The sequence below is a fragment of the Dermochelys coriacea genome, chromosome 4 (genome assembly GCF_009764565.3).
Source record: "Dermochelys coriacea isolate rDerCor1 chromosome 4, rDerCor1.pri.v4, whole genome shotgun sequence".
NCBI classification, from domain to species: Eukaryota; Metazoa; Chordata; order Testudines; family Dermochelyidae; genus Dermochelys; species Dermochelys coriacea.
This window is the reverse complement of record NC_050071.1, coordinates 25288633-25301802: the sequence shown is the minus strand read 5'-3', so window position 1 is coordinate 25301802 and position 13170 is coordinate 25288633. Positions and strand designations below refer to the sequence as shown.

At 39.1% G+C, this 13170-nt stretch overlaps 2 protein-coding genes across 6 annotated transcripts in view; one reads left to right on the top strand and one right to left on the bottom strand.

The window, feature by feature from the left end:
* Window positions 1–13170, bottom strand: part of BMPR1B (bone morphogenetic protein receptor type 1B) — a 381540-nt gene that overhangs the window by 363941 nt on the left and 4429 nt on the right. The gene's annotated exons all lie outside the window — the stretch shown is intronic.
* LOC119854537 (peflin-like) lies at window positions 1837–2381 on the top strand. The gene is given in 2 exon segments (XM_038399138.1): window positions 1837–1897; window positions 1900–2381. Coding segments are annotated over 2 exon segments (543 nt in total).

The following is a 13170-nucleotide window of genomic DNA, read 5'->3' as shown; positions in this document are numbered from 1 at the left end:
ATTCCTCCCACCATCAATACAGTTTTGCTAATGGATGTAAGGATTTGCCTATCCGATGCATTCTGCAGAATGCATATAATGAATGAGCTAGTGGTGCCTTGAATGGTATTAACTTGTGAGAGAAAAAACATCCTCTCATTTTTAGATATGGGTGGCTTCAAACCTATGACCCTGTAGATCTGGCTCCTCCCACATTTTAACTGTGCTACTCATAATTTGAGGACGCTTGGAAATGTACCAATTGGACTATGCTGCTTAGACAAGATTGAGCTGTTCTGGGGGGCTTGCCATGTAATCACACCCACTTTTTCCCTCTGTGGATAGTATTTGATGGTGTGGCCTCTCACAGATAATAAGCAGTTACATAATCCATTTAAGCAATTGCTCAATCGCTGTGTGATAAATTCTAACGTCCATAGAAAAGATGCTACAAATTATCCTGCTTATTGGCTCTGGTAGCTCTTCTCATGTCCTTACATCCCCTCTGAACACATAACTGGATAAATATTTGTTAGAAATAGGGTGCTCTTGCAATTAAATATTTCTTTTCTCTGATCATCAGCTAGTGTAAATTAGCATAGCTTCACTGATTTCACTGGAGCAATGCTGATCTAACATCAGCTGGGGTAATGGCCCCAAAGTTCCTCTTTCAATTTCATGGATTTTATTCTGTCTCCTTGGTATTGTTTTCCCCTCTATATATTATGTAAATCTATATAGTATATACGATAGCTTTGTTTCCATTTGCAAAGGCAGGTAAGCATATCCTTTCCCAGTACTGAATACAAGCGCCATTCCTTGAATTATCTAAAAGGTGCTTCAAAGCATTAAGACAGGACCCTTGAAGTGAAAGATAAATCTCCTTTCCAAAGTTTTCTTTGGCCTAACTAAACAATATGTTTTCCCTGCACTCCTACCAAATGACTAAATACTTTGGACTTCTAGTGCCTTTCATGCAACAAGCTCAAACTATTTCACACACCTTAATTAAGCCCAGTAACAGCCAGACAAAGGAGGTAAGAGAGATTAAATTGCCTCATCTTCAGAGATTCTCAGCACTCATATTGCTCACTGAAGTACATGGGGGCTGTGGGTTCTTATATCCCCTGGAAAAAGAAGGGGGGGGGGAAACGTTTACATAGGTCACACAGAGGCCAGGCCTACACCAGAAACTTTTGCAGCATAGCAACATCAGTTAGGGGTGTGATTTTTCTGCAACATTTCTATGCCAATAAAAGTGGAAATGCAATTATATAGCATTGGCTGTTCTAGCATATTTTATTCACCAAAGCAGTACAAGCTAGACCAGCAAAAGTTCTTTTTTTTGTCAATATACACTAAGAGGCTTTTGCCAATATTGTTATAATGGTATAGCTATACCCATAAAACTTTTACGTTTATACTAGGTCAGAAAGTCACTAGCAGAGCTAGGAACGGAAACAAGTACTCCTGTGTGCCCTACTTATTATCTGTATTGGGTTTTTCCCCACAAATCCATCCATATACCATATCTTACCACGTCTGAAACATTGCACTTTGCTACTGCCTTGGCCTCACTACTGATGAAATCCTTTACACAAAACACAAAGCAAAAGGAGGTGAAGGTGTGGAACTCCTTCAAGCCTGCCATGTCCTAGCACTTCAGTCTCTGCAGAATGTTACTTACCCATCACCTTTCACATACAAAGAAGCACAATAACATCACTACTCATCTTTAGACAACTCCGAGGATTCATTTAAGGTACCGTTCTATACTACCCTTTCTGGCCCCAGTCCTGCAAAACCTTACACAAAAGTTTGATTTTGCAACTGTAACCCCTTGGAGTTTAGAGCGCCATGGCCGGCTATCCATACGGGCAGGGTTACCCCGGATCAGCAGGGCCAGCCCCAGGTGCCCCGCAGGCGGTTACTATTCCAGAGGCCAGTATGAAGGTAGGCTGCCTCCTGGTGGTTCCTATCGCGGCCCAGCACCTGGAGGCCCCTATGGACCACCATCTGGCGGAGGGGCTTATGGGCAGCCCACCCCAGGGGGAGCACCATCTGGAGCACCTGGGGGACCTTATGCAGGAGGGCCTTATGGGCAGCCATCTACCAATCCCTATGGTGCCCCTCAGCCAGGACCCTATGGAGCCAGGGCTCCTGCTGGTAACGTGGACCTGGAGCCCTTTTCTTGGTTCCAGACAGTGGATGCCGATCGCAGTGGCTACATCTCCATCAAAGAACTCAAGCAGGCCCTGGTCAACTCCAACTGGTCTGCATTTAATGATGAGACCTGTCTTATGATGATAGACATGTTCGATAAAACAAAGTCAGGACAGATCGATATCTTTGCGTTCTCAGCCTTGTGGCGCTTCATCCAGTTTGGAATGCCCCAGCCCTAATGCAGCCTCTGGTTGTCGCACAAAGAGATGATGAAGGGGAAGAACCCACACTGAGCACTTCCGGGGCCCTACTGTGAGATGCTGTGGGTTCCTCCCAAGAACACGATGAGGAAGGTTTGGTGGAGGCAGAGAACCCTGTACCGCAAACAGCCATTCTAAACCCAGATGCCCTTGAATTCGTGCCTCAAGGACCCATTATCTTGCCTCCATGTTCAGTGGTGTCACCTGAGCCAATACCTGACAGCCAGCCTAGGCGTTCCTCTAGGAAAGGAAAGCCTAGGTGTGTGCTGACGTATGAGCATTTAGGAGAACCCAGTGACCTACAGATCTCTGGGGTGCCACGAGGAGCAAATTGCCTCATGGGAAACCTGTTCCACTCCTCGGGGTCCTGTGAGGAAATGCTCCTGACAAATGGGGGCCCTGGGTCTCCTGCTGGGGATCCATAGTGTAGAGTTGCTCACCTTAACGGGGACATCAAGGATTATTTCTTTTGTGGGGGGAAGAGTGTAACCCCTTGGGGTTTAGAGAGCTTGGCCCCTTTAAATCTTTTTCCTAGTGGGGAGCGGGAGCAGTGAAAGAAAGGAGGGAAACTTGGGGGTGTGGCTCTGGAGCCCGGGGAGAGAAGGGCTGCAGCTGGGAAGCCCTGGACAAAAAAGTGAAGGAGAGAGAACCTGCCTGAAACCTGGGAAGGACAGGGTGGCCGATCGGGGACACCCCAGGACAGGAGTCAGGAGGAGCACTGTGCCAGGGAGGAATCGCCCGAGAAGGACAGGCCAGAGCTGGACCCAGTATCACTGCTGCCCAAAACTGGAAGGGACTGTGAGTACCGGGGCTTGTGACTCTGCATTGGGAATAAGGAAGGAGGCTGCTAGTTAAGTGTGGAGGTTGTTGCTCTGCGTGGCTGTGCAGAAAGCAGCAGAAGAGGACACCGGAGGGGTCTGTTGGGGAAAGTTCACTGGCACTGAAGACGACCAGGAGCACCCAAGACTCAGCACTGAACTGGAACTCTGCTCAGGACTCCTGAACTCTGTGTGCAGACACATTGCTCGGTGTCTGCCCTTTCAGACTGTGCTGCCACTGGGCCTGTGGGGCCTTGGTTTGGATGCAACCCCATTCTACGGCTCCCCCTATACTTCCCCTTGTTATTTTTCTCCTCTCATCCCTCTGTAAATAAATATCTCCCTTTGTTATATCCATTGTACTTTTCCTGTGGGTGTTTGTGTTCACTCTGGAGGGTTTGGAACAGGTGCCCCTGGGGTGGAGGGGAATTTTTCCTGCTGCATTCCTGCGCGTGCCGTCTCTTGGCCAGAGCTGCCTCCAGAGCAGACTCCATCTTGGCCAAAAGGGCGCTAACGTTACACAACCAAGAGTAGCCTCATTGAAATCAATTAAACTATTCACGAACATGCTTGTATCTACTACCACAAGTAATTTCGTTATTTCATTGAGACACTTCATGGTAATAAAGTCAAACACGTGTATGGCTTGGTAAGACCGGGCCTTTGTTCGTAAATTCTTCTTGGATCTTCCCTACCTTATCTCACTGAGCCAGTCTCCAGCCACTGTCAATACAAAGGCTTTCCCCAGAATACTAGAGCTGCTGAGGGAAGAGCTTTTTTTCATCCTTCTATCCATTTGACTTTTTACATCTCACCTCATATCTCATTATTAATTAAATTAATTAATTATAGTACTATACTATGAACCCCAGTAATAGACCAGTCATTGTACAAACACAGAACAAAAAAATGATCCATGCCCCAAAGAACTTACAATGTACCTTGACTTAATTCTTCCGCAATAATTAGTGTTATGTCTAAATGTTTTTAAATCCTTTAATATGTTCAAAAATTATAAAATATCCTTAACACCAATGTCTTCTGTCAATCATATTATATACAATCTGTTCTCTTGTTCTTAGCTCTGTACAGTTTTGGAGTTTGGCTTGAGAAAACTATAAAAAAGGCCCCAATCTTACAATCAGGTCTGCACTGGCAAACCCATGACTGACTTCACTGACTTCAACAGGGATTGGTGTGGGTGATAAGACCCCAGAGGAACAGATCCAATTGCAGAGTCAAGGCCTGCAGTTCTACAGAGCTGTCTATATTAATTTAATTTGCAATAAGAGGAATGGAAATGGCAAAACCAAAAAGGGTTGTATAAACATGTTTCAATGCTACTAGGAGCAAAAATGAGATTGGCGTAAATATTTCAAATAGATGCACCATATCTGAAAGCACAAGGGCACCATGAAAACAGTAGATTAGACAGATGCTTATGAAAAGTCTCCTTTTTTGCATACCATTCCAAGTCATGCTGCATGAACTGTCAGGGTGTATTAGACAATTTCAGATGGGCACAAAGGATGAAATCCCACCCCCTCTGCAGAGGGTCAGCAAAATGACTGTGCATGATTTAAATTATCAAAATAAGTAACAAACCGTACTGCCAACCTCAAATGTTCAATAATCATGAATCAGGCCTCAAAAAATCATGAGGTTGGTTTAAATTGCCTGAGATTTAAATAATAGTAATATACATGGGGTTCTTTTTATTTGCCTTCAGGTTTCCAAGCCTTTAAGGCATGCACAGATAACCTTTTCAAGCTTTTCTCCACGACAATTTTTTTTTCCTCCAACAGAAGTTCTGATTCTCACATACTCACAGACCTCCCAGGGGACCTTAAGAAAAATACTATATTTTATACCACATGGCAACACTTAAGTGCTGGTGCTCTACTGCTCAGTGAATTTCACCCCAAATCCGATAGCCCTGACAATACCCTAGTTTGCCTTTAAGAAGAGAACGACTATTCTTTCCTAACAGTATTGAGCAAAATTTAATAAAATATTTAAGACCTTCATTCTCTTCCAACATAGACGGTCAAACTGTTGATTTCTGTAGATCCTTTTTTACGTCAGCAACTTGTTATCGATGGTGACAATTACTTTGGCAGACTAATAACTGCACACTTCCCATTGCTAACATGAGTCTGTATTATTCTCTAAAAATTCTTTTAAAGTAATCAAATTAGTTTGCTTTGATCGCCTTATCTTTTATTATTTGTAAGTATTACTTTTTTTTTTTAATATAACCTTCATCTTGCTGAAGACAGAAGAAAACAAACTGGAAATTAATGATGGCGTTCAAACAACAGTTCAGGAATTTTCTGTCTCCTGCTTACTTGTAGAGGAAGCAGTGGGAAAACGACAAATCTCAAGGGTCAGAGTGTGGGAGGACTCGGAGAAAAGTCATTAGCAGATAAGTTAAAATGTATTCATTTTCTCAGTGATTTTCTTCTAATACATAACATGGATCTGCATGCTGCTTTGCCTACTGTTTCGATAAGACCCTCTGCTACTGCTGTAAAATATAAATAGTGGGGCTGTCAAGCAATTAAAAAAAATAATCACGCTGTTAATAACAGAATATCATTTATTTAAATATTTTTGGATGTTTTCTACATTTTCAAATATATTGATTTCAGTTACAACACAGTATACAAAGTGTACAGTGCTCACTTTATATTTATTTTTATTACAAATATTTGCGCTGTAAAAACAAAAGAAATAGTATTTTTAATTCACCTTATACAAGCACTATAATGCAATCTCTTTACCATAAAAGTTGATCTTACAAATGTAGAATTATGTACAAAAAAACCCTGATTTGCTTTTGATTGCAATGTAAAACTGTAGAGCCTACAAGCCACTCTGTCCTACTTCTTGTTCAGCCAATTGCTAAGAAAAACAAGTTTATTTACATTTGCAGGAGATAATGCTGCCCACTTCTTGTTTACATCACCTGAAAGTGAGAACAGGCGTTCACATGGCACTGTTGTAGCCGACATCAAAAGATATTTACCTGACAGATGCGTTAAAGATTCACATGTCCCTTCATGCTTCAACCACCATTCCAGAAGACATGCGTCCATGCTGATGATGGGTTCTGCTCAATAACAATCCAAAGCAGTGCAGACCAATGCATGTTCACTTTCATCATCTGAGTCATATGCCACCAGCAGAAGGTTGGTTTTCTTTTTTGGTGGTTCAGTTTTTTAGTTTCTGCATCAGAGTGTTGTTCTTTTAAGACTTCTGAAAGCATGTTCCACACCTTGTCCCTCTCAGAATTTGGAAGGCACGTAAGATTCTTAAACCTTGGGTTGAGTGCTATAGCTATCTTTAGAAATCTCACATTGATACCTTCTTTGCGTTTTGTCAAATTTGCAGTGAAAGTGTTCTTAAAACAAACATGTGCTAGGTCATCATCCGAGATTGCTATAACATGAAATATATGGCAGAAGGCAGGTAAAACAGAGCAGGAGACATACAATTCTCCCCCAAGGAGTTCAGTCAGAAATTTAATTAACACTTTTTTTTAAACGCGCATTATCAGCATAAAAGCATGTCCTCTGAAATAGTGGCCAATGCATGAAGGGGCATATGAATCTTTAGCATATCTAGCACATAAATACCTTGCAATACCGGCTACAAAAGTGCCATACAAACGCCTGTTCTCACTTTCAGGTGACATTGTAAATAAGAAGTGGGCAGCATTATCTTCCATAAATATAAACAAACTTGTTTGTCTTAGCGATTGGCTGAACAAGAAGTAGGACTAAGTGGACTTGTAGGTACTACTGTTTTACATGGTTTTATTTTTGAATGCAGTTATGTAACAAAACAGAGTATGTTTATACTCTCTGTCTGGAAAAGGTGGATGCGCATGCCTGTGCGTGAGGGAGAGATCCTCTCTTGGTGGGGAAAAGAGGAGTCTTGAATGCAAAACTTTACAGGCATATAAAGGAAGAACTGATTTTTAAATATCTGATTACAAATCATTTTATTTGTGCGCTTAAAAGTTATGTAAATACCACCAGGCCAAATCTTGTCTACCTTTCTCATACTAACTATAGAACTGGGCTTCTAACGTGGGTAAAGGGAAGCACAACTTAGCCCATATTCTGTTTGTAAGCTGGGGTCTTAAATCTTTACAAGAAAAGAAATGCTTTATAGTTAAACTTAAGAACTGCCACATAAAGCAAAACATTTAAATGGATACTTTTATTCTGCAAAATCCTCTACAATTGAAACAAAATTACTCTACTAATATATATATATATATATATATATATTCATCAGCAGCAATTTTTAGCAGTACAATCTGCCTATTCCATTGATCAAATTGCTGTCCATCAAGTGATTAACAACCCTCTTGACCACTGATAATCTCTTTTATATAGTTTTTCAAACATTTCCATCTGCAGCATTTGAACAATTTGGGCCCAATCCTCTGCCATATTTGTGCAAGAGTAATACAAGGTAAAGCAGACAAAGAAAGCAACTGGCATATTGAAAATGGGATATCCATCAAAACAGCTATTTACAAATCACAACAGTTGGAACCAATTAGTCCTCTCTCCTTGTGATCTTTAATTGATCTGGAGTCTCTTAATCTGGAAAGGGGGAAATTAAATTAATCCTAATTAAAGCCCTAATCCTGCAAATATATACATACATGAAGCTGTGCATATGCAAAAGTGCTGGTAGCTTCAAGGAATAAAAGAGCTTTTAAAAGGGCTCTTTTCTTCTAATGTGGCTGCTTTTACAAACATACATTATTAGGCTCACCGTTTTTGACTTGGCTTTTCCATTTGAAATATTCTATGTCACCTACAAAATGTTGTAGTTTTTTTTAATAAAAGTGGCAAGAATACATGAATTTATAATCCAGTTCATAGAAAAAATTAAAATTTATTTTAATATTTATAAGGATTTAACTCAATATCTTTGAAATATGAGCCAAACACCTTATTCATTGAAATACACAGACTCTGGTTTTATGTTGTGCAAATTTACATTATTATTTAATCACTGACAGGTCCCCATATACTGTATTTCTACTTAAGCAAAACATTGTGCTGATTTTAAATTTTTATTAAAATAATAACTTTAAGGGCAATGAAGTTCAAAGTTCAATTCATATAAGGAGTTATGAATTTGTAAAGCCATACAAGAGTTAATTTATTATTAAAGAAGCTGCCTTACTGTGCATTTTGTTTTGACACATGAGAGAGAATGTACCTAAGTTTTATTTATACTTTTTTCCATAAACGGCACCTATTACAATGATTTTCTCTGTATGATACTAGGTTGATGCAAAAATACGAAATGTCCAATACTAACTGTATAGAACTCATGCATAGGACTGAAAAAATGAATCAAAACAAAAATGAAGATTATCAAAGAGAACCATGATTTTCCTTTTATTTGTTATTGCTTCAAAAAGAGGGCCTATATTAAAATATGGCACTCCAAGAACTAGATATGGAAGGAAAATTATAAATAAATTGGTTCAATATATGAGGACATGACAAAAAGGAAAGAAGTACTCCTTTTCTATTCAAGCTTTCATCTGCAAGGTCACCATTCCACAGGGAAATCATCAACTGAGCTGGCATTTTCAAGTGATGCTTGGATACAACTTTAAACAAAACCAAACCTGGTAACTTAGATATAAAAATAAAATACCATCTAATTCATATGTAGCATATCATAGCGACTTCCTGCTAGTCACTGTCTCATACAATACAGAGACAAGTTTTCACTACTGTTAGCACTTAACTATTTCATGGCTGTTGGAAGTTAACTGGATGTGTTCTGCTGCTGTCTATGTACCTATTACTTGTCACTGTAATATCATGGAGCTCTTGGTAACAACAAATTTATCAGCTACAGTAGGGTCTGGCTGTATAAATATTTTCAGCAGTGCTGATGTAAGTGGCAAAGAAAACTTCTTGATTGTCAGACTTTTGACTTTTAAACTCAACAAATTTGATCTGGAGTCTTAGAGAAAGAATAATATGGAACCTCAAGTTGTCACTATAGCCACAATTTCCTTCTCATTTTACTCATGGGAGAAGTGTCATTGACTTGAGTGGGACTATTCATGTGAGAAAGGAGAACAGGATTTGAACCTTTCCAGCTGTTTCATAATTCATAACTTGGGTAAAAAATCCCAAGTAAACTGAATACAGAATTCCACTTCTCTTTGCATTACTGTTTCAGAATAACAAGGTGTAAACTCAACAAGGGAGAAGGCCATCTTCATGATCTCAATTGTGAAAATCTTCATTTAAAACAAAACAAAAAGGTTTAGACTAAGCAAAAGTTCCCAGGAAACAATCCTGTTGGGATTTCCTGTGGGCCTGATTCTGATCTCAATTTTTAAACTGGGGGTGTATCTCCATTTAATTTCAATTGAGTTACAATTCAATTTACACTGTGGACATAAGATCAGAATTGTGCCACCTGACACTATTCATCAAGAGATGTAATAACATCACGGTAAGCACAAAACAATCTTGAGTAGTTTATCTTGTCATCTGAGCCCCCCGAGATACTGAGAAGTACCAAGGAGAAACTGCTCTGGAAAAGTTAAAATAATGAACTACACATTTAAAAGCTCAGCATTTAACACCCACGACAGACATCTGCAAGGTGGTAATGTTACCCCAAATTTAGGTGTGTATGATGCTCCATAATCTGACAACCTCCTTATCCCTTTCCTTACAAAAAAGGATAATCAATAATTCCTTTGCAAAGGGATTCAGATATTCTGCTGAATGAAATGGTTTAAGTTCTCCACACAGCCCAGTGGGTGACAGGAGATACATTGTGTCCGATAATGCCCAACAAAAAGAGATCAGAAACAGAGAGGTCAGATGAACCCTGCGTTCATCACCAGCACAGAAGCAACTGGTAAGAATTAAAGCCTTTGCTAGAGAAGCAAAACCTACAGTTTTACTTGCAGAGGAAATGCAGACAGGATACAGGATGATCTCTCTGTACTTATTATTAATTATCACGTTTATTATGGTAGTGCCCAAGGGCTGGCTAAGAATGGGGTGCCATTGTGCTACGTGCTGGACAAACACAGAGTAATAGACACTTCCTACTCCAAAGAGCTTACAATCAAATAGAAAAAGGGTGGGCAAAGGAGAACCCACAAGAAAAGGGAATATGATTTTAGCAAATGTCATTGGGTGTTTAGTTAGAAGAGGATAAGTGAGATAGAAAGAAAAGTGAAGGGAGTCAGGAACACTGAAGAGAAAGGGAAAGCAGGGGAAAAGTGGCAGGGGTGGAGTACATGTCTGCATCCAGTACTGCATTGTCTGAAGAGCTAAAAATCAGCATGCTAAATAGCAAAGATATTATTCTATTTGTTGTTTCTCTTTAGGAACCAGTACAATCTTGAATCTGACTATTGAATCTGACTATTTACGTATTCATTTTTGGGAGGTTCAAATGCACTGAAAAATTAATAACGGGTATACAAACACTTGCACATTTTTGGAGCTAAAAGCAGAATCAAAAGACACAGTTATTACTTACTTACAAAGGGGGAATAAATTGTTGGACGAGTGGAAGAAAATATTGGAGTCCAAGCTAAAAGCATCAATGAGATTAATTCAGTGTGGTAGAAGAACATGCAGCACAATATAAAAGTCTACATACTAGAACCACTTACAGAAAAGAAAAGATCACATACACAAAAATTAAAAGTGGCTTGAGCAGATCATAAGGAATAATTAACAATCCCACATGAAGCCACTATTTCTTGACAGCTACATTAAATGCTAAAGTTTTAGATAGTGGAAATGCAGCTCAGCATTTGAACACATGAAAGAACAGGTGTATAAACATACACCAAGGTTTTATTATATTTTCAAAAATATTTTGGTTACTTGAACAGTGTTTTCTTATTAAAAAACCTAGAGCCCACCTTACATTAGCTACAGTATGCAAGTTTCTTTCCTCTCACATGCATCAGAAAAATTGGGATGATAGATATAAAGATATATTTAGATATAAAGTGCTGTATTATTTATAAGGGAGATTTGAAAGCTCACTGGGAATTGGGCACCAAACTCCCCTTTGTGCCTTTCAAACTCTTACCCTGTATCTTTTGTTATATTTCTCCTCTTTAAGCCACACTGGGATAGAGATTCTTGAATGAAGACTAGGTGCTTCTTATCAGGGCTAAGCATGCTTTGGAACTTGTACCAGGATAGAAACCAGTTTTCATATGAATGGACTAGAACTGATAGCTGTATGAAGAGTTTTCCAGTCACCTCCTTCAGAGTTTTGCCTATTAAGGCCAAATATTTATATTATGTCAGACAATGCAACAACAGTAGTTTATCTATACAAAAAAGGAGCTACTATATGATCACTCCATGTGTTTTGGATCTAGTTTTAAGAAGCGTTACCATTTAGATCAGAATCACTCATTTCTATCAGCAGTTCATATTGTGACCAAAGATAACTCCATGGCAGATGCACAAAGCTGCAGGTGGAGGAATGTTCCTGGACATGTGGTAAAACAAGCTTTTTTACATTTGCTGCCAGGTACAAAATATAGCCCAAATCCTGTGAATGCTTAGTCATGTAACCTTCCTCAGTTGAGTAGTTTCTCTGAGCTCAAGGAAACTACTCATAGGTACAAAGTTACTAACCTGTGTAAATCTCTGCAGGATTAGGCCCTGTGTTTAGCCTCAGGTATTTGAATCCTGACTATGAAGAGAAATGCATTGCCCCTAAACTGAGGAAGTAACATTATGTATACACTATATCTTTCTTTCATTTCCCCCCATTTCAGATAAGGGCCAGCTAATCAAGGAGCCGCTTCAAAAGCTTTTATTGCCTAAACCTTTAATGATCTCAGATTCTATTTCCTAAATTGGTATATTTCCTAGTTAGGAATCACAAATAAGGTAACACACTTTCAGAGATTCAAATCTCATTAGCAACATTCTCCACTGTAATCGTGTTGGTCTCAAGAAATCAGATGACAGAAGTCTGTCACGAGACACTACTAAATTATTATGCATAACAGGAAATTGTTAAATCAGAACTGAGAGATGAGGCAAAATTGATAGAGATTTAACTGTTACACCAGTAAATTTCTGTTTTGTCATTCAAATTTAAGCTTGACATTCATGCAATAAGGACATAGATTAACTCAGCTTTAAAAAGAGGCAAATATTGATACATCTAAATTTTCTAACTCCTTAAGTGGAATAATGATAGCAGTGTATTATCCAAGTGGACTAGTGCAATATTCTGCCTTTAGAGCTGCCTGATTATTGAGAGAAAATACCTTTCAGAAGTTTACCTGAGGTCTTCAGAAGCATCCAAGAATTAATTAAATTTGAAATCAGGTACTGCAAAATGGTTTTTATTACTATTTGTATCATAGCAGTGGTTAGAGATGCCATCCCCATTGTACTAGGTACTGTGTAGACACACAATAAAAAGAAAAGGAGTACTTGTGGCACCTTAGAGACTAACAAATTTATTAGAGCATAAGCTTTCGTGAGCTACAGCTCACTCATCCGATGAAGTGAGCTGTAGCTCACGAAAGCTTATGCTCTAATAAATTTGTTAGTCTCTAAGGTGCCACAAGTACTCCTTTTCTTTTTGCGAATACAGACTAACACGGCTGCTACTCTGAAACAATAAAAAGAAAATCCCAGCCCCAAAGAGCTTATATATCTCTTAGATTGTATCTATTTTAGGAAGTACTGAGTCATTAGTTCTGTTAGAAATAGAAAAGATTATAAACATGGGAGAAATAATGTGATTACTTTTTTCATATTAGTAGGAACTCACATATCCCACCTGAAAAAGTGCTTTCTTCTAACTCTCACCATTTCCACACACCTGCCAAGGGATGTGATCACTTACATATTGTTCTGTGTGTTTTCTCGGAAATAATGCATGGA